This window comes from Penicillium alfredii, assembly GCF_028826965.1.
Source record: "Penicillium alfredii strain IBT 34128 chromosome Unknown utg000004l_segment0_segment0, whole genome shotgun sequence".
NCBI classification, from domain to species: Eukaryota; Fungi; Ascomycota; class Eurotiomycetes; order Eurotiales; family Aspergillaceae; genus Penicillium; species Penicillium alfredii.
Genome location: NW_026622701.1, coordinates 4,015,988 through 4,036,805, shown reverse-complemented (window position 1 = coordinate 4,036,805; position 20,818 = coordinate 4,015,988). Strand labels below are relative to the sequence as shown.

The window sequence follows — 20,818 nt, the reverse complement described above, 5'->3', positions numbered from 1 at the left end:
GTGGGCGGGGGCGATGGGTTTGAGTTGCAAAGCTGAATGATGTGTATCTTGTAAACTCGGGGGGATTATGTACATCTGAACATGGCGTCCATGGCTTTTAATGTAGCCATCTCCCGACTTCCATGCGAAAAACTCAGAGCAAGCCAAGGATAACTCAGGTCCTTGTTTACTTGTCATGGATCAAATGGGGTTGTCTAATAGCATACATAAGATCTATCAAAATGCATCGTTTTCCTAACTTTACATGTAAATCTATAAGTAGCAGTCTGGAAATCCTCCATAGGTGGTTCCATGTAAGACCATATACTACATACCACCCACTTAGCCGGACCATCAAATGGCCTGGCCTGACTTTTGTCCTGAAAAGGCTTGAGTTTCTTCCAAAAGTCCTGTGTGTAGATCGCATGTACAGTTCTCTACCATAATGTACCGAAATACACTCAAAAAGGGTGCCAATAATCAAACCGATAGTCCAATGCTGGAGATGTTTTATTATGATGACTTCTATTCTTGTATAATGACAAAGTTATACCCCATGAACCCCCAATTTTATGACACTTGCCACATATTTAGTCGCCGTGCTGCACGATAGGGCTGATGGAGCTTGGGGGTGACTGCAAGGCACGAGCTAGAGGAGAAGACTCAATTAAGAGGCTGCATAAAACCGATTGATTCAAGTAAAATAAACTTCCAAGACCCTCAGCATCTTTTGCAGACCCCGACAAGGCTTGTGTGTGAATAAATAGAGGAAGGGGCCAAACACTGTTGGTGGAACCCCCAGACTCAAGTATAGACATTTTTTATTTCTTTTTAGTTTCCAATATTGTGCCTGCTGGCGATCATTAATGAGATCAGAAGTGGTACCACAAAAATTAGAGATGGCTCATTTATCCCTTCCTCTTGGACTATTTTGTCCAGCTTACTCCAGTTCTGCGGCGTGATTTGCATGATGCTCTCGTTGCGCCTAGCTATATCATTTGCCTGGTTGGGGGTGATCATCCTTGCGCTTACTGCATCTGTGACCCATACTCTACCGGCCCAAAGATACTCAAGCACCGAATCATTCGAAGATACCAACGACATAAAAAGAGGCCTCGGCTCGACAAGCCTCTGCAGCACGATGCACCAATCTTTTTGACAAGCACCTCGCGGCCTAAAGAAAGAGTTTCAAATGGAAGGAGCCCTTTACCTAAAATCATCATAAAGCCGCCGGCGAAGGCTCAACCGTCTATGTCATCGTTACGGGATTTTACACACCGATCCCGGAATATCAAACTCTACGCCATGAGCCCAGGTGGCTGTTCATGGAACCTGTGTTGTATCACTTATCGCTGGAGAAAAGTTCGGAGTTGCAAAAAACGCACTGCTGGTGATTGCCTAAATTCAGGTGTGTCAGTAGAGAAGGGGTTTCCCAATGAATTGTAGCGAAAGAAATACGACGACAATTTTCTCGAGGGCCTGGAACTCGTCTATCGCGATATCTTGGATACTCGGCTCGTCGACCTCGAGATCAGCGGGGAACCCTTCGTCAGTATGTCTGCCGGCAGGTAGACAGAATTCGTGGAGAGACTGTGGACTCCAGAAAACAGGGCACACTTCAAAGACCTCATGCAGAAGCTCGATAAAGTGGCCATGGTATACCTTTCTGCGGGGAATACTCATGACTGACCGGGGGGAATCTGATGAACTTGGTGAATACCCGCAGCTCTGGCACCAACAGCTCCCGCGAATGACACTGGTTGGCATGGCTGGTCAGTTGGGTCGCAGGAGTCTGATCTCCAAGGTGCCCCCCCCGAGGGATCTCTCTGGGAGATTGGTGAGGATGTTAAGTGTGCCGCTCCTCGTGGTGACCACCAGCATGCCCAGGTGCGTCGGGACGATATTTTTCAAACGACGATGACTGGAACTTCCGTGTCCACCCCCTTAGCGGCCGGGTTAGCTGCCTCCATGGCGGGCTTGCCCCCAAAGCCAAAAAAGTTCCCAACCCCCATGTCCGACTTTGATGGCTCTGCGACAGAACTACAATCTCTTATGCGAGAGTACTCAGTAGATTCGACCTGAGACGAGACAACATGAAACATTGCATCGCATGATCCGGACGAAAGAGATCGTTGGCCGGTACGTCTCATTTCCAGCCAGCCAGGGGATGTCTGTGACGACGAAGTGGAAGCTGAAGCTGGATGTGGATGTGTGATAATGTAAAAAGTCTCTGCTACAAGGATTTTTTCTCTGTATGCTTAATTGGAAAGAGCGGGCTCTTGATATTCTGGGGTAGATATAAACCTGTGTTTGTTTTTCACCATGTATATAATTTTTTTTTTGAAGAACCGTGTACTCAAGGACGAATCTGCTACGGGTTTAACTTCCCCAAAAAGTTCAAAATCAAATTTTTAGGTCAATCGCTTTCGCAATTCAGACTAATTCGTTTCGGGGGTGAGCTATCAACCCGCTAATGTATACCTAGTAATTAGTCATACCTAGCTTAGCCCTATTAAGGTGAACTGCAGAAATTTACTCCATCTTCATTTATTTCACACTATTCTCTTATTTCTTGCTGCAAGACCTGCTGCTACTCTTTACGTGGCCGGGATTCTTCTGTATGAATGTGGAGGATATGGACTAGACGAAGATGAATGATTGAAGAACTCGAAGGGAAAAAAAAGGAATAATAAAAATACTAAATTAATGCGTTTTGCTATGGAACACCGTTATCTTATTCATTTTTTTTTATCAAGCTGGAAAAAGCTTCAAGATGTATAGGCGAGCTTCGAAAGCAAATTCGAAAAAAAAGCAGCCGTCCATACTTGTGGACAGCAGTCCTAAAATTAGTTAGGCCCATGACTAACCATCTCGTATGGTTGACTACCAAGATAATATTTTTGACCGCTTCAATCCCCGCCTCATGCATCGCACGCCTCGATTGGAGGCATGTCAGCCAGTCAGAACACTAGAATTGAAACCCCATATCAAGTTGGTCAAGTGGAGCCCAATGCTGACCATCTGCCTCGGAGTATAGTAGTCAAAATATGCACTGTATACTCCTTGAGACTCCAGGGATAAGATAAAAGCCGGCGAGTAACAAAAGGAAACCAAAAAGGGGGAGGGGGAGCGGAGTAATACATCAAGCATGATAACAAGCGAACAAGAGCCTTCTGACTACCATGAGTACCATCTATAAGTAAGAAAATCCATGGATATGGTCTCCGTCTTCGAATATAATAGAACTCGTTTACGAGTCATAAGTGTCTCATCGATACCATCATATCTGACCTCACTAATAACGCAATCTACAAGATACTATCTCAAGCCCAGTCCACCAAGGAAATTAAGGCCCGTATTGGCCGTGACTCTATACAAATGAACGCGCAGATCTTACCACCTGAACGTCACCCTGATTTCAGCCATTTCTGCAGGAAAAGGCGCCCGTTGCCGATAGACCAACATTTCTTTCCACCGCGATTCCGATCGGCGGAGACGGGAACTTGCCATCATGACCTCTTTTCATGTCCACGTCAGCCTCCGTTACCGTTCATTGTCCTTTTCCTATGGAGACAGTGGGGTGGTTGCGTTTGGAGTACAAAGGGACCACCGCAGTTCAGCCCCCACTGTGGATGTATGTATCGCATCTTTGGGGGCTGGGGCCCCTTGGAGTTCTCATAAGGATATTGCCAATCCTGTACCACGATTTATCGCGTCATAATCTTGCCAGCCTGTAGACTGTGGAGTATTGCGAGTGAAGAGGAGGGTGTGGGGGTTATCCCAGGGGGAAGGAGGAATGGCAAAGGATTAGCAATTGTGTTGCCTGGTGCACAACCTGACTCGAGACACCCAATAAACCCAATAGCATTATCAGAAACACCCATGACACCGGTCATCGAACAAAAAAAGATTAGGCCATTCGGGTTGCCGAGTGACTGATACCATGGTGATCACAGTAATGTCATACATACATAAGGATGTGGTTCTTCGCAGGATTTGCGAGTCAGCTCACAGAAGCAAGGCTTCCTGCCCCCACTTGAGTTTCTAAGGCTGAAAGCCTAATGTGCATAGCATCATTTCTTGATATTATTCACGAAGTTCTGAGGGGCAAAATCACACAGTATAGCTCTTTTCGAAGCCTGATGGCATTTTACCTTGTAGAGTAAGAAGAACTGGACATTAGGTAGTTGCAACAATGTGGAAGGATTCGGCCGCTAGTCATGTTAGCAGAACTGGTCCCACTTGATCCACATCAAGGAACATGCACACCTTGTTCTGTTTTTCTTGAGCACAACGTGGGATTTCTGGTCTCAGTCGGGGCCCTTGGATTAGCCCTTAAAAAAGAAAAGAAAAGAAGAAATCCAACAATTCAACAAACCCACAAACCTACAGCTTTACAAAACAGCGCCCCCCCTTCCCAAGTCTTTCTAGAAGCTAGAATAGACTAATTTAGTGTACCAAAGATAAGCCCGAGAAGAACTGAGTCTCCAGGCTAAATAATCACCAGGGAATTTCTAAACGTGATGTTCAAACAATGTCTCAATGTTATCATAGCCCGCCTCCAAAACTACTGTACTATAGACCCCCACTTGAGAGTTTCAATTGGGAACATTGACATTGGTACTGGAGCGGGACACGCGGTAATTCCTTTCACTATCACATCATTATGCACATTATGCCCACAAGTATTACTCGCACGAACTCGGGTTGATAGACGATTATGCTAGATAACATGACGTAATATTTATACCTCCGAGGGCATGGTTGCATCGCGCAATCAATATGCATCAAGATGTGAAATATAATTCCTGGACGATAGTGAACATGCATAGATCAGGATATGATGAAATATACCACACATACACACACAAACACACACAAATCTCTTCTCTCTCTTCCACTCGAGCTACCCAATTTTGAACCCGGAAAGAAAGGGAAGGGAAAAGAAATTCTTACGATGTGCAAGACGTTAATTTCCCAAATCCCGATAAGAAAACAGGAATCTATGTTCCTCTTTGGGATGTTGTGAGTGTGGACCGTTGCTCCACAGAGATGACTGAACTGTGAGACCCTCATCTTCCAGGTTGGGGGCTATTAGGCGGAAATAACAATACCTTGCAGCTATACGGAGTAGTATATATTATTATTTCACTTCTAGGTGGATCTGTAGTGGAGACAACATATACACAGATGTATATGACTCGGTTGTGGGAAATTCACCCGTCGCTCAGCACAGGTAGTCATTGCTACTGTATTCAGTATTACGCAATTCAACGATTCCCAGAACTTATATCTAGACGAATAGATAAGAAACGCTTGCCCCATCCTGTATTAAAAGACCGTACAATATCCCACCAGCCCAAGCCCTCTTCTCTCACTCTCCGCGTTTCTACCCCAAAGACCCAATCCAAAGAAGCAAGCCCCCTCATCTTTATCTTAGCCTTGCTTCTCTCATTTACCATGCAGGCTCTCCTAGGACGGTTGCTCCTCTGCATGGCAATCTTTTTGTGCACCCTCTCCGCCCTCCCAACAGACCAGTCCTCGTCAGAGGTGGCCATTCGAGCAAGAGGCGATCTCGAAATCCTTGACACACTCGAAGATGCAACCGGAAAGGGGATTTTCAAAAGAGGACCGCCAACTGCCATGCTGTTTTCTGGCCCTGGATCAATGCTGGCTGTCATGGGCGCGGGTGTCTGTCTCCGAATTCAGTCTCCACCTGTCTGCATTGCATATGTGGCGGTAGTGACGGCAATCGCCCTGTCGGATATTGCAAAGAAGGAATTCTACTTTTGGACGGAAGAAAGGCATAATTGGGCGAAAGAGAGGAAACAACAGGACGCCACCTTGGACATTGCGAAAGCAACGAAGAAGAAACTGGAGGATGAAAAGGTCTTTCAACTGCAAAACATGATGCTGGATCAGAGTGACAAGAAGTTTACCGCTTGGAAAAACAAGCGGATCATGGAATCTCACGAGTGGAAGACCAAGTGGATCCCAAGGTGTGCCAGTGCAATTTACATCTCAGAGGGCTTTGACGATGAGTTCAAGTCCCTGGCCGAGCAAGCGGGAAAAAACATGACTCAATCCATCACTCTCGCCGATCGAATTACATCCAAGGACTTGAAATTGGACCTGGAGGACTGGCAAAAGTGGTTGAAGGGCGAGGAGGGCCATGCGACAGTAGAAGGGTGGAGAGATGTGAGGATCAAGACCGAAACGGCAATCATTAACCTGGAGAAAGGATTAAGAGGCTTCAAGAAGAAGGCCGACAAAGAGAAAGAAGATCTCCAAAAGCAAGTGCAGGATCTGACACCGATCCCCTATAAAGTGCCGGGCGCCTTCCCCGACGATGACGACGATAACCAGAACACCCGGCGAGCAGTTGGGTTTGACTTGCCAGAGCTGATCGGCGAGTTTAACGAAGATTGCGATAACCAAATGTGCCATCGAATGTGGTATTCCCGCTCTGTGATCAAACGACGGAAGCGAGACGGATCCCGGCCCATGATTATCCACAACATTTTCTCGACACCGCTCCATGTGGACTTCCACGCAGGGATCCTCCGACGACGCAATCCGCCGCCCATGCTGGACAACTGTGATCTGGAGCAAGAGGTGATTGGGGGTGATGACAAGAACAAGCCTCTGTTCTTTCGGCTGTCGTCGACGTTTGGCCGCGACTGGAAGAGTCTGGTCAAGATCGCCACCTCCAAAACCACCAAGGATGAACTCAAAGAGCAGCTGGAGAAGGGCCCCGCCAAAGACATGGCCGAAGGGAAGTCAGGATGTTTGAATATTGATACCGACGATGGCGGCGACCCGGCGCTCAAAACCGTTGCTATATTCACCCACGACGAGTCGATATACGATCAGGATCTCACAGATGAGTTCACGAAGTGTGAGGAGGTGAAGAAGAGTTCCTGAGGGACTTGTCGGATGACTGCCAAGTTTCTTATATTTCCATGGGGAACTTTTCTTCTTCTTCTTCTTCTTCTTCTTCTTCTTCTGTATGATAGCGATCTATATTTCATTAAGTTTTCGCCTTAGATGGATTCCATCAACTAGACTGCTAGATCCGAACGAAAAACAAAGCTAACTACATTCCAGTACGAGTATAATCTGCGGGTTGACCAATTTACCTTCAGGTCTGTCAAGAAAACACTTGTCTTTCTAACGCGGAAAGATAATGACATGCTCACTGTAGCTTTAGACCTGGACAGACCGGCGGATAACCTATATGGGTCAACCCACGGGTCAGCCTATGGGCGGGTCGTGGGTCAGACCTCTTGACCCGTCCCACGGGTCAATGGGTTAACCTATTTAACCCGTTTAGGTAGATACCTTACCTATTATACAAGATTTATAAAGTATATAGTTCTTAGCTATATTTTTAGCTATTGTATTTATTTTAGCTAAATCTAGATATTTAGGGCTTTTTATATCTTTTTATATATTTTTATATAGTAGATACCTTAAAAATAGGGTTTTATGAACCTCCCAGGACGGCCCCACTTCCAAGAACATTGAAGATATGTTAGGGGATTGGACCAAATTGTATCAATTAATGGTGCATCCTAGGTACAAGAAGGATTCGTTAAGAGGCATAAAGAAAAGGGGTTATGCGAAGGTTGGGGTTTCGCTAGGAGGAGGGTGGTCAGTTTCTGCCAGCGAGGCCTTTAGGTCGAGCTTCTTTGTTGTATAGGACTTCGTACGAAGGTCCCACAACCGATAGATCGGGGGACTTATCTTAATAGATTAAGTAATCTATATAAATATGTCGAGGGATATAAAGAACTAGATATATAAAAATACTCCTTTATATATATATTTAGTTCTTCGTGATTAATTATACATTATTACTTAGATACTACTTTTAGTTTTATATATAGTTTACCTTCGTAATAACCTATCCTACGAATAGAGGAGCTACTTTGGTATTAACCTATTTAGCGTATACTTAACTAGTACATCTTATTAATACTTAATAGGATCTATCTATATAAGGCCTAACGTAGTATCAGTACGATTAAGGACCGACTTAAGGCTCGTAGTTATCAAGAGAAATATCACCTTTAAGGATCAACTCACAGTGACCAGTTAGACACGCGTAACACAACAGCTAAAAATACTATGGGTCCGACTCAAGGGGACGGTTAGCTGCCTCGATCTGGTTTCGTTTCAGGGCTATTCCAAGTTCATCAAGATAGTCTATATAGCTACAGAGAACTTTTGCTCCTATGTAGAATCAAGCCTTCGATTGGTTGGTGGCTGTTGCTATCGAGATCTATTGCCTTGCCATCGCGATCGAAGCCGATAGTAAGGAACGTCAAATTCACGCATAGTAGCCGAGATATTTGGTTTTGATTGACTTGATAACGCGCAAAGAGCGATTAGGATTCGATTCTCGATAGTTTTAGACGATTCAGTCATGTTGGTTAGCGATAGCGAACGTGATAGAATAGGAGGGTTGATTTAGAAGAGAATTTTGCAAGTGAGTGGCGGACCCTCGCTATGCGAGGCCCGTAATAAATGTCAATTTATGAAAGGGCCGGTTAGACGTAAAGGATTCGCTTTTTGTTTTGAAGGATTGTCTCGTTATACTCGTTGTAGATTAGCTATGACGATCTTTTGTGTTTTGCCTTAACTAAGTTAGAAGTTAGTTTTATTAAAGTTATAGATATTTTTTGCCCTAATATCCTCTATTTATAGATAGCTTCTCTCGATTAGTTTTTATTCTATTCGCTATTATAGGTCTAATAAAAGATATCCGATAAAACGATATATCTAGTTCTTCAAAATATATAACGACGCGTTGTCTATAGCGTTCTGTTGTAAATTCTAATTTACGTAGTCTTTAATTATACTAATTATAAATGAAACATAGAGAATCAAGATATCGAATCCAGCGAATAACTACTTTTTCTTATAAATCGTTAAGTATTTTGTTAGTAAGAGTAGTAGCTATTCTTAATAGACAACAATAAATTCGTGCGAAGGCGACCGTAAGGAATATCGAATTTACGCGCAAATTCAGCGATTTTTGGGACTCTTTCGTATTTCGCTATTTCGTATATCTTATTAAGGCGATTTTCGATATTTTCGTTAAATTTTAGTATATAAGTAGTTATATAGTTATTAAAGAAGATGAATAAAGAGGGAAATTTTCGTATCGGTGTGGAGGACCAATACATAGCTGAAAATGCTATGGGTCCGACTCGAGGGGACGGCTACTATTGAGAGATCAAGCGGATCCCCCTGGCCTGTTTTCTGTTACCTTCCTAATATAGTGTCGGCTGCGCGAGCTGGAGGATTTGGGTATTCCCCTGGCACTTCCTGGTTTCAGGGGCATACGATTAGGGAGCAGGTGACAATCATTCGACCAACGCCTGGGCTGAACATATAAAGTCGAACAGAAAACAAAAAGCAAAAGTGATTTTCTGTTCATCATTTCACTCGCTGTCGTAGCATCGCAGCCCTTGCTCATCTATCCTAGCCTTTCACCCACTGGACACGCCTGCGCCTACGATGCTTCGATTGTGGCTAAGGATCTACCTAGTCCTTTGCAATGTGGTGATCCTCTCCCTCGTCGTTCACGCGGGCCCTTTAGCACCCCGAAGGGCAGTGTCGCTTCCCACCGAATCCTCGGACACGAACCTTGTCCTCGACTATGCCCAACATCATCCCTCGCGTCGCAAGCGTAAGCTCGAAGCGAGGATCAATATATCTGGCTTTTTGAACGATGCCAAAAGGATTGCGGCCGGTCTTCCCCAGCAAGCCCAAGCACAGGCCAAGCAAGCGGTTCAAAAACTAGGCGAAGACTTGGAGAGCAAAAAGCCGGCTCTCCAAGAAGCCTCAAAGAAGGTGCTGAACACCCTTGATATCGCTGGCAAATCTGCAGGCTTGGTAGTGGCATTGACCGCCGCCCATCTGGTCAAGCTGGAGGAGACAACGGACCAAGGGAAGCAAGCCGATGGTCTCAAAACATTCGACGCCGTTTTGGATCGTCATGCCGAAGCCTTCAAGACCTTGCAATCCTTGGAACCCAAGCTCTTACGTCAAATTAAAAAAACGATCTCGGATACCGAGGATATTATTACAGATGGGAGCACCATGACGACTCAGCAACGAGACCGGCTTCTCGACGAGTACGAAGCCGGAGTTGAGCAGAACTTGAAAAGCTTTGAGAGTGCCCGTGAAGAAATCTATAAGGATCTTCTCGAGGCTAAGTTGGTTTCAGGTCCTCCAATCAAAATCGAAGACGCAATGACACTTGACACTCGTGTGGATCTTCGAAAAGCTAGAGAAATCGCCCGCTATCTAGTGAGGTGGGAGCGAGGGGACAAAGGGTCGAATGCGTATACCGTCTCAGATGCCCTCTGTCAGCTCCTTAATATAATTCCGGTCTCCCAATCGCAGATGATTGAAGAAGTCAATACCGATGCAGAGTACTTGGCAACGACACAAGCTAAATATTTCAGGATTTTCATGGAGTATATGCCAACCAGCATCGCCGAAAAAGTTCTCCCAGAATATGCTCAAAAGCACCACCTGACGGCTTTGGGGAGGAGGGCTCACGAGCGGAAAGTTTTCAAAGCCGTGAGTTATGAAGAGATTGAAACCCTCAAGCGCGAGGTTAACGACCTCCTCGACGAAGCCGACAACTTCGTGCAAGTCCACGTTTCAAATGCTTTGACAAAGGGTGCAATCAGCGAGGAAACCCGAAATCAACTGATGAGAGTTTGGGATCGTTCCGTTGATCGTAGGATCACAACGGCCACAAGCGCCGTGCATAGGATCATCACAACTCTCCGGGGCGCGAAGTTCATTGATACTCTCCCTACCGATAACGAGTTTTACGAGGAGGTTGGGGCTACTCCGAAATTGCCTAATCAATGTTCCGTGGAATCCTGGAATAATGCTCGTAACTGCTACTCCTTGCTTAAGGACTGGAGAGCGGGAGAAAAGGGTCTTGACGGGAAGCCGGTGACGAAAGATTCTGCAAATTCTCAAATAAGATCGATACTGGGGGTCATGTGAGAAATCTGGTCAAGGGGATAAGAGGCAGGAGAAGAACTCAGCAAGTAGATCAATGAGTGAGCGTCAAACAGGAGAGAGTGCCGCTCATCTACTACGTTTTACTTTCTTCCTTATGAGACATTTGAACGGCTGTACGTTATATCCGTTTCGCATACAATTCTTGACTCCATCATGAACAATAGATCTGATCCAGTGGCCATTTCATCGAGCATTCACTTATATCACTTTACTCAACAGTGCCTCTTCCCTATTTTCTCTTTGTTTTCAAGAAAAGTAGTTAAAGTCTTTATTTAGTAGATTTATATATAATACTTTTTTAATACTTTTTCAAAATTTTCAAAATTATAATCATATACATTTTTGGTTCTAAAAGTGATAAAAAAACAAGTTAATGCGAAAATAGTCATGTGATAGAGGAAATGCGTTTGTGGTCTATCTCGACCCCTAAATCCAGCACTCATCACACGCCTTATTTCAATATTTTATAGCCCTTTATCGCTTATTTTCTTGTATATTATTTGAAAATAAAGTCTAATTATATTAATAATTCTGACTCTATACTGTTTATAGTAGTAATAAATCTTTTTATTATAATTAAAAGTGTGAAAAAAAAAGATGATGATAATTTGCTTATATCAGAAAATGTTGTGCCAATAGCGGAAAACCTGTTGTGTCCCTATCAATAGCCGTCATTTTCTAATTGTCAGGAACCGCCCCTGGGAACCTGCCAAACTGGATTGATTGTACATTGGATCGTGTACAACCCTGGCCCTTGGTCCCGGGCTTACTGTTACGCCTTATGCCGATTGACTTATTTTTCTTTTTCTTCCTTTTCTTTGGGGCCTGTCAAGCCAGGTTTCCCTGATCAACTGTTGATATCGGTAAAAATAAAACTGAAAAGTCAATAAGCCCCTTACCACATCTTTATCCTACCTAGGTACGCTATATCGATTTATTCTACATGTCCACGGGTCGGTATAGATTTCGGAATGACACAGATAACGGATTGTTCCCATGGCAGGCCCGAGGCACGGGGCGCACGGGAAAGGGGAAAAAACAGTCAGCATATCTATCTCTCCCCCAATAAGAGGGAGCGATGAATGGATTGATTATTTGAAAAATTAGATTGAAAATCCTTTCATTGATAGCGTGCAGTGACGGGCTCTTATAAAGAGGACTGATTTTGGCGTTGTGTTTATTCCATTCCATTTCTTCCCTTCTTCAGGGATGAGGACACATTCAATACATGCAATGGTCTGCTTCAATCATCAATCCCACAAATGGGGGGTTTTGGCGGCGTTTTTGGCTTTGCTTCTGTCGGGCGTACAGGCAGTTGCTATCCAAGCCCGAGATGACCGGCCCTACTGGATGACAAGATCAAACGCTGGTGAGCCGGTTCTTCGCACCTCCTACACAACTATCATTCTAATTAGTTGCACTAGAAATAAACACCGAATACAGGGGTCTTGAACAAGGAGCAGAGCTGGAGAATCCCCCCCGCTGGATGTCATACAACGATGTCATGTGGTGGGATAATCACTTTGCCAGAATGAAAACTTACATAGGAAAGTACCCAGTAAGCCAGGGCGACGAGTTTGATGAGTCGACATTGCCGGCATTCATGGAGAGACATCCCTATCTCAACGCGGCTCCATTGCCAACGTTCGACGGCGAATCCGGACGCTACATCGCGTCGGCGGTATGGCCCCTTTTTGCGAAGATGCCCTGGAGACATGCACAACTGACATGGCTTAGTCGCCATTGTGGCGTGGTGGAGGGATGAAAACTTTGTGGTGGGATATGATCCAGCAGCAGACCTCAGACAACGCGGTGATCATTAGCTTAATGGAGCGAAACGAGGAGCCGGACCCCGACTATATCCGCGAAACAACCGACACGCTGATCCCTCCCAACGAAGCGAATCCCACAGTCGCGTACGAGTTGGAGGCAAACGGAGACGAAACCTGCAACGTGAAATACACCGTGTCGTTAGTGAGCAGCGAATCGCCCATTAAGAACGTCCTCGAGTATCGACAACTTCGTCTGCAGTATCGAGGCCAATCCCGCAATCTTCACTACATCCACTACCCGGGGTGGGCAAACGAACAAGGTATCGGCAACCAAAATATGAAGGCTTTGATCGATCTGGTCAACAAGAAGCAAGGCGGTACAAATCCCATGGTGGTGAGCTGTCTGAGAGGCAAGGGCCGGACTGGGACCTTCATTGAGGCCCGGGAGACATGGAACCTGGCAATGGCCGCAGCCAAAAAGCACAAGAACTGGCTGGCAGAGCAAAAGCAGTCTCCATTCCTCACTTACACCAAGGCAATGCGGAAAATTCGCTCTGGGATGGTTGATAGCTCAAGTCAGTATCGATTCTTGAAATCTTGGGCCCAATTCGTCTGGGATGAGGTGCAAAAGATCTTGGATGAAAATTGAATGGGCAACATGAAGGGGAAAGACACACATAGACAATATATATAGAGGTGTTTCGGCGCAAGCGACGGGTCCCTAGTGGTCTGAAATTTTTCGACATTGAACCACTATGATGAGATCCACGGTGCAAATGCTGATGAATTAATACTGATAAAATTGAGAGGGGCATATACAATGCCCGTATTTGATTGCTTACCAGGAAGGCGATCGAGAGGACCGGAATGCCCTCAAAAGTTGATTCCTCAGGCATAAAAGAGTCCCGTGACCGGCATATCGCCATCTGCCGCTAAACCAGATTGGTACTGCTGCCATCATCGCCGCGCCTGACTTGGCCCAACATCGTGAGAAACAACTCGCACCCCATCCCTCCGTTTCTTTCGCCCACGTCCCATTACCCCATAGTCTTGACAAAGCGACCAAAATCCTCGGGTGGCAGCTTCTGCCTATCTTCTCGGCACTCACTGAGCTGAACCTGCGCAGGTGAACCCACCACATCTCTGCCTGGTCACTGATTCATTACGAAGTACAACGACGACTTGAGACCGCGATCGCGTTGATTTTACTCTGCCTCTCTCATCTCAACCATGTCCGAGCCAGCGAGTGCAAATGCCCCGAAGCCGAGCAGCAGCGTCAAGCTCGTGCTGCTGGGCGAGGCTGCGGTGGGCAAGGTACGTCCGTACTCTTTTAGCCAAGCACAAGTCGATTGCTGACCATGGAACTATTTTGTCTCCAGTCGTCGCTCGTCCTTCGGTTTGTCAACAACGATTTCCAGGAGAACAAGGAACCAACGATTGGCGGTAAGACAATCTGTCCATCTCTCTACCCCGATAGTCACATTCTATCGCCCTCCAAAGATGCGCAATGAAACATCCGCCTTCACCAGCGACCTAGCTCGAGAATGACATGCTAAATATATATCTCTCCTAGCTGCGTTCTTGACGCAAAAATGCTCTCTTCCTACACGCACGATCAAGTTTGAGATCTGGGATACGGCCGGACAAGAGCGATTCGCCTCACTTGCCCCAATGTATTACCGCAATGCTCAAGCCGCACTTGTGGTTTACGACGTCACCAAACCCTCGTCACTGACGAAAGCGAAGCACTGGGTTGCCGAACTTCAACGCCAAGCGAGCCCTGGGATTGTGATCGCCCTCGTCGGCAACAAGCTGGACTTGACCAACGACAGTGGTGATGCGTCCGAGAGTGCTGCAACTGAAAACGAGTTTGAGTCGACACCAAACGCAGACGAGGCTGCTGGGGAGGAGGGTGAGGAACAGGATGTCACACCCGGCGATGCGCGCAAAGTACCGACGCGGGAGGCGAACACCTATGCGGAAGAAGAGGGACTGCTGTTTTTCGAGACCAGTGCAAAGACTGGCACGAATGTGGTGGACGTCTTTACTGCTATTGCGAATGCAATTCCCGAAAGCAGTTTGAAGACTGGCCGGGGCACCGGGGCAGGAACAGGCCAGACTGCGTTGAGCGGTCGATCGGAGGACTCACGGGTCAACCTGGGAGACCGGAACGCGGCGACCGCCAAGGAAGGCTGTGCCTGTTGATTTGCAATTTATGTGGCTTCTGGCCTCCACCATGCTTTGTTTTCAGTTGTTTTGCGTCGCTCCTGCGATTGGCGACTTGTGCTGCTATAGTCTATGCTGCTTCACTTCCCTCGCTCTCCAGTTTCCGAGGAGTGTTATATTTTGATTTCTAGACTGTATACATCCTCATGGACTACGGAACGTTCACAATGCTCTCAAAGAAAAACGAATCTTCAATTATACCTAGTAGGGGCTTGCCTTCCGAGATAGGCAATTCCATATTAAACCCACGGACCAATCGAAAGCGGCCGAGGGCATGGGGGTCACGGGACCACGCTAACCCCGAACGGGCCCAAGCGCGCCCTAAGCGAAAATGTCGATCCCACAGCAAATTCCCGTCGGTTTCTGACTGCGAGATAACCTCCCCTCCGCCGACATCACCACCAGCACTTCTGCAGCACCCGTCGCTCGCAATCATGGCTGCCATCAACAAGATTGCCCTCAACTCGCCGTCCCGGCAGAACCCCTCCGAGCTGGAGACCGCGGTCGCCGGCGCTCTTTTCGACCTCGAGAGCAACACACAGGACCTGAAGGCCACTCTCCGCCCCCTGCAGTTCGTCTCTGCCCGTGAGGTAAGAATTGCCGTGATTGCTTCGCCACAGGGATTTTCTTTTGGGATGGTGTCTGGGGAATTTGCCGTTGGCGAGGAACGAATCTCGATTGCAGAAGCAGTTTGCGTGGGGACTGGATGGATGCCAATTCCTCCGTGCGCGGCAGATATCATTGTTGATATCGAAGGAGATGTTCCTAGCAATTGAGATTGCTACTCGCACCACAGCCCAGACGCTGTCCCGAGAGACAGTCTTTTTTTTCTCTGTGTGGATGTCTTTTGAGCGGAACCAAGTCTGACTTCTTTCTTCTACACTCTAGGTCGAGGTCGGCCACGGCAAGAAGGCCATCATCGTCTTCGTCCCCGTCCCCCTCTTGCAGGGCTTCCACAAGATCCAGCAGCGGTAAGGGCGAAACCCACTCTTGCCCATCACCTATGACGGGAGAAAAAGAAAATATAGACACCTAGGAATCTGAACTGACATGTCGACACGATAATTAGTCTGACCCGCGAGCTGGAGAAGAAGTTCTCGGACCGCCACGTCCTCTTCGTTGCCCAGCGCCGCATCCTGCCCCGCCCCAAGCGCTCGGTCAACTCGCGCACCAACCAGAACCAGAAGCGCCCCCGTTCGCGGACTCTGACCGCCGTCCACGACTCTATCCTCACCGACCTGGTCTACCCCGTCGAGATCGTCGGCAAGCGCATCCGCACCAAGGAGGACGGCAGCAAGACCCTCAAGGTCATCCTGGACGAGAAGGAGCGTGGTGGTGTTGACCACCGTCTCGACGCCTACGGCGAGGTCTACCGTCGTCTAACCGGCCGCGCCGTTGTGTTCGAGTTCCCCCAGGGCGGCGCCGAGTACTAGGCTTCTGGTGTGCTTGTTTTTTGTGACCGTGTTGCGGGAGGGCCAGATGTCGGTGTCAAACGTGGGGTTCGCCCATATAAGCGGGTGAACAAAGAGAACGAACCAAAAACAGGAATAAAATTTTTTTTTGCATATTGACGGGTTTCTTTTTCTTTTTCTTTGTCTCTTTTGATGACCCCTCCAATTGACTGGTGCATGGTTTATTCCTTCGGTTCTCGCAATTTCTGGGTGAGGCGACGGAGCTGATGTCCATCCCGGCTGTGATTTCTGTCTAATGAGGATGGGATGGGATATGTGATAACTATTCCAATTGAACAATTCCGACTTTCAGTGTTGTATTTGAAGTAGTGGTATTCGACGAAACCACCGGTATATCAGATCGACACTATTTCCAGTCCTTAGCTAGCTAAAGACGCTAGAATTGTATAATGTAGACGCATACAAAGCCAAGATCAAAAAGTGAAAAAGCCGGGGTATGAACAAAGAGCATGCAAGAGCACAACACAAACCATCTACAGTGAAGCCTGGATCCTCCCAACCCCCAGAACCATCCAATACGCCAACTCACGACTGACCAGATCATCCGGCTTCGACCCCTTGCCCAAATTCTGCTGCTCGAGTTGTGCCTCCGCATCCCACTCCATATGCACGAAGACAGGGATCTCCAGGACATCTTCGTCCTGCCGCGAGGCTAGGGCGTCATCACCACCACTGGTACTATTTCCATCGTCAGCCTCGGCACCTGCACCTGGCATCATAGGTTGGGTCCCAGGTAGGATCCCCGGGATGACTTCCAGAACCACAGTCGTCCAGTTCCGGCCCTTATCCCACACCTTGCCGGCCTCTGCGACCTTTTCAGATGTCCCGCGCAGTGCAGCCGAGCGAGGATCTCCAGCCAGCGGCGCGGATGCCCCCTGTAAGGCCTCATCCCACACGTCACTGTTGGCGCCGATGTCAAATTGCGGACAGAGAACCGTTACCTTGGAAGCGACGCGGCCGGGCGTGACTGACGGGGTCGCGAGGGTGATGCGGACGGGGTCAAACATGTGGTTCTTCAGCGTAAGGAGCACATGGATGGGGCGGAGAGGGGCGAGCGCATTCAAGTCAGGGGGCGGGATGGCGGCAGAGATCAAGGACGAGGAAGAAGAAAGAGTGAGCGGCCGGAGGGTCGGCAGCGGGATGTAGCTGAGGGCGATGAGACGGATCCGGAACCGCGTGGATTGCGGCTTAGTCTCGGGCTTGACGAGGATGTGCTTGCACAATTTGCAGCGTTTGGCGCGCTTGGTGCGTAGCAGGACCGGGAGAGGGAGCAGATCGTCTGTGAAACGCACGTCTGGCGACTGCGCAGCGCGTTGCTCGGCCGATGCGACGCCGTCCCAGCCACAGTCGGGCGAGGCGAGGCGCTCAATCACGGCGACTTCGGCATTTTCGGGAGCAACGCGCAAGCCTTCGCTAGTTGTTAGGGCTTCACGCATGACCGGGAGCTTGGATTTGGGCTTCTTGCTGCCGCCATAGAGCCCTGCGAGACGGGATGAAGAGGCATAAAGGGACATGAGGCGGTTCAGGGCCCCAGGGGACGAGAACCCAAAATCCGAACTGAGCGGGTCGCTGGGCGAGTTGGACGTCTCGTTAATCTGCGTGCGGTAGAAAGATTTCAGAGCGGCGAATCGCGCCTCGGCGCCCAGGGGAGCCGTGGCTGTCTCTTGGCCTGCAGATTGCTCTCCATCGCCCTCACCAGGGTTCGCTTGCTCGTCGATCGAGGCATAGCTAGACAAGGGTGATTTCAAATCCCCAAAGGTTCGAGACGCCTGACGTGATCGGGTGTCAAAAGTAGGTGCAGGATTACTCGAGTCGGTCATCTTCTGCAGCTGGCTGCGGATATTGGTCGGTTTATCGAACTTGATGCCGACATCCAACGTCGTCCATAGACAGTACCCGCAGGAAAGGACCCAAGGCCCCTGTTGACTTCCATTCCCTGTCATATTCTCAATGGTACTCACGGCTAGCGGGGCCGTGCAGACGGGGCAGTTAAAACAATTTCGGCCGCATCTGAGGATTCGCCGGTCAGAATGTCCATAGATTAGAACGGCGAATTCATGACACATACCGATTGCCGTCACTCTTTACCATACTACTGGGTGTCTCAAACAAGCAATTTGGACAATACCAGCTCACGATCTCCTCCGTAATGCATCGGGGACATTTTATTTGGTGGCATTCTTCGCAGTAGAGGAGCTGCTCGGGGGGGAACAGCGAGAAATTGGACCGTGGCGATCGAGGGTCAAATGTCTGTTCTTCCTCTTCCTCTGCCTCCACCTGATTACTCCCTTGGGCTATGTGTTTCTTGTCTTCGTCAGACGCGCTCGTTCGCTCGGGTGTGGGTTTCTGCGGTGACTCTCTCGATCTTCGCTTCCTGGCCGGGTCGGGGACCGGAGTGTCCGCGCAAGGACAGGAGATGTAAGTGTATGGAAATGGACGCGACATTTCTGTAAGGTCTAAAGCCCGAGATATGCAATGAAGGCGCAATTAGTTGATATGGGAATGAGTCTCCGTCAATTCATGCTTCGTTTCCGCGGGGTTCGATGGTGGGAGAAGGGAGCGCAATCCCAGGGGTAAGTCTCGTAGCGGAGAATTAGAAGATAGAAATCTGTTTCAAGCACAGTTAGTCCGTATACTCGGGGTTCCATTTCTGTCCCTTCGTCCAGCGGCGAGTCGTGGCAGACAAAGACGTGTCGAGGCACGAGGACGTACCATAGAGGTAGCAATTGCAGTAGCCACTGTTACTACTCAAATGAAATACGTACAGGCGATCAAGGGGATCTCTGTCAGAGAGATAGAGCCCGACACGGTTCAATGGGCGCAATGGAGGTCCCACGTCTCGCGGAGAGGGAGCTGCGGAGGTTCCGCATCAACAATCGACGTCAGAACAGAATTTACCACACCAGCAACCTTCGCCTCTAACTTTCCACCACGCAAAAATGGCCTAAAACACCCTCGACTCCATATCGAGGGAGATTATTGTTTAGGCTCTCATCACCATGTTTTCTCTCCAAACCATTCGCACGAGCCTCCCCCGGCGAGGCCTTGCCGTGGCGTCCCCGATCCGGGCGTACGCCAGCCAAACCCCCGGCAACCCCATGCTGGAGATCTTCAACCGACAGACAAAACACCTACAAAAGGACCGGGCAGCACGGAATGTTGAGGAGAGCCGGAAGGTCGATTATCTGAAAGACGAGGTTGCATTGCGGCTATGTGAGCGGTTATTTGTGAGCAGGCCAGCAAAGCAAGGGCAATGAGTTTACAAGAAACCGGAACAGAGTTACTGACGGGGGCATTGTGCTCTGCAATGACTAGGACATCAAACGCGATTTCTCGAATGCACTCGATCTCGGCGCGAACAGCTGCAACATCGCGCGCGCACTCACAACACCCAATATCGACCCGGCAGCGCCGGAGGGTACATTGACACCCCCGCTAGCGGAGCGCATATCGAAGTTGACATGCGTGGACACGTCGCGTGCGCTGCTACACCGGGACGATGACCTGCCGTTCAATAATGAGATCGACATCCAGCGGGACGTGATTCCAAATCTGGAGGCGTTGCCATACGCGCCCAACAGCTTCGACGCAGTGCTGTCGTCGCTATCGATCCACTGGATCAACGACCTGCCGTCGCTCCTAGAGCAAGTCAACATGATGCTGAAGCCAGACTGTCCGTTCATTGCGGCCATGTTCGGCGGCGACACGCTCTTCGAGCTGCGTGGGTCGATGCAGCTGGCGGATATGGAACGGCGCGGTGGCGTCAGCCCGCATGTGTCGCCGCTGGCTGATGTGCGGGATGTGGGGAGTCTTTTGACCCGTGCCGGGTTCAAGATGCTCACTGTTGATGTTGAGGATATTGTGGTCGAGTTCCCGGATACGTTTGCTCTGATGCAGGACTTGCAGGCGATGGGTGAGAGCAATGCCATCATGCACCGTGAGGCTGGCCCGTTGTCGCGCGATGTCTTACTGGCTACTGATGCGATCTACCGCTCCCTCCATATGGAGGAGGGCGCACGCGGTATTCCCGCAACTTTCCGGTTGATTTATATGATCGGTTGGAAGGAAGGGAAGGGCCAGGCGCAGCCATTGCAGCGCGGAAGTGGTGATATGAATCTGAAGGATCTCCTCGGTGGCGGTGATTTTGAGAGGCCATAAACCGTGGCACTACACCGGCCGAAAATAGATGGGGACAAGACGGGGACTATGTCACAATATATCAATGTAAACTACGCTGAAAGCGCCACAGGAGAGATACAACCCATAGCAGAAATGTATGGAATACAATCAAGCCTCTACCAAGACGACGAACAA

At 48.5% G+C, this 20,818-nt stretch overlaps 7 protein-coding genes across 7 annotated transcripts; 6 read left to right on the top strand and 1 right to left on the bottom strand.

Annotated features, from left to right (window-relative positions):
* Window positions 1-5,439: 5,439 nt before the first annotated feature.
* NUU61_003205 (uncharacterized protein) lies at window positions 5,440-6,903 on the top strand (the record flags this gene model as incomplete). The annotated part of the gene is made up of 1 exon (XM_056653787.1): window positions 5,440-6,903. One exon carries the CDS (start codon window positions 5,440-5,442, stop codon window positions 6,901-6,903), a length of 1,464 nt encoding a protein of 487 aa, XP_056514854.1.
* Window positions 6,904-9,504: 2,601 nt separating this feature from the next.
* Window positions 9,505-11,016, top strand: NUU61_003204 (uncharacterized protein; the record flags this gene model as incomplete). Its single annotated transcript, XM_056653786.1, has 1 exon — window positions 9,505-11,016. The coding sequence occupies one exon, from the start codon at window positions 9,505-9,507 to the stop codon at window positions 11,014-11,016; it is 1,512 nt and encodes a 503-aa protein (XP_056514853.1).
* A 1,549-nt stretch (window positions 11,017-12,565) lies between these two features.
* NUU61_003203 (uncharacterized protein) lies at window positions 12,566-13,455 on the top strand (the record flags this gene model as incomplete). The annotated part of the gene is made up of 2 exons (XM_056653785.1): window positions 12,566-12,715; window positions 12,772-13,455. 2 exons carry the CDS (start codon window positions 12,566-12,568, stop codon window positions 13,453-13,455), a joined length of 834 nt encoding a protein of 277 aa, XP_056514852.1.
* Window positions 13,456-14,036: 581 nt separating this feature from the next.
* NUU61_003202 (Rab family GTPase) lies at window positions 14,037-15,011 on the top strand (the record flags this gene model as incomplete). The annotated part of the gene is made up of 3 exons (XM_056653784.1): window positions 14,037-14,120; window positions 14,186-14,249; window positions 14,380-15,011. The coding sequence occupies 3 exons, from the start codon at window positions 14,037-14,039 to the stop codon at window positions 15,009-15,011; spliced, it is 780 nt and encodes a 259-aa protein (XP_056514851.1).
* A 455-nt stretch (window positions 15,012-15,466) lies between these two features.
* Window positions 15,467-16,465, top strand: NUU61_003201 (40S ribosomal protein eS7; the record flags this gene model as incomplete). The annotated part of the gene is made up of 3 exons (XM_056653783.1): window positions 15,467-15,622; window positions 15,921-16,003; window positions 16,102-16,465. The coding sequence occupies 3 exons, from the start codon at window positions 15,467-15,469 to the stop codon at window positions 16,463-16,465; spliced, it is 603 nt and encodes a 200-aa protein (XP_056514850.1).
* A 512-nt stretch (window positions 16,466-16,977) lies between these two features.
* NUU61_003200 (putative dynactin Arp1 p62 subunit RO2) lies at window positions 16,978-18,949 on the bottom strand (the record flags this gene model as incomplete). The annotated part of the gene is made up of 2 exons (XM_056653782.1): window positions 16,978-18,514; window positions 18,573-18,949. The coding sequence occupies 2 exons, from the start codon at window positions 18,947-18,949 to the stop codon at window positions 16,978-16,980; spliced, it is 1,914 nt and encodes a 637-aa protein (XP_056514849.1).
* A 554-nt stretch (window positions 18,950-19,503) lies between these two features.
* Window positions 19,504-20,662, top strand: NUU61_003199 (uncharacterized protein; the record flags this gene model as incomplete). The annotated part of the gene is made up of 2 exons (XM_056653781.1): window positions 19,504-19,731; window positions 19,820-20,662. 2 exons carry the CDS (start codon window positions 19,504-19,506, stop codon window positions 20,660-20,662), a joined length of 1,071 nt encoding a protein of 356 aa, XP_056514848.1.
* Window positions 20,663-20,818: the final 156 nt, after the last annotated feature.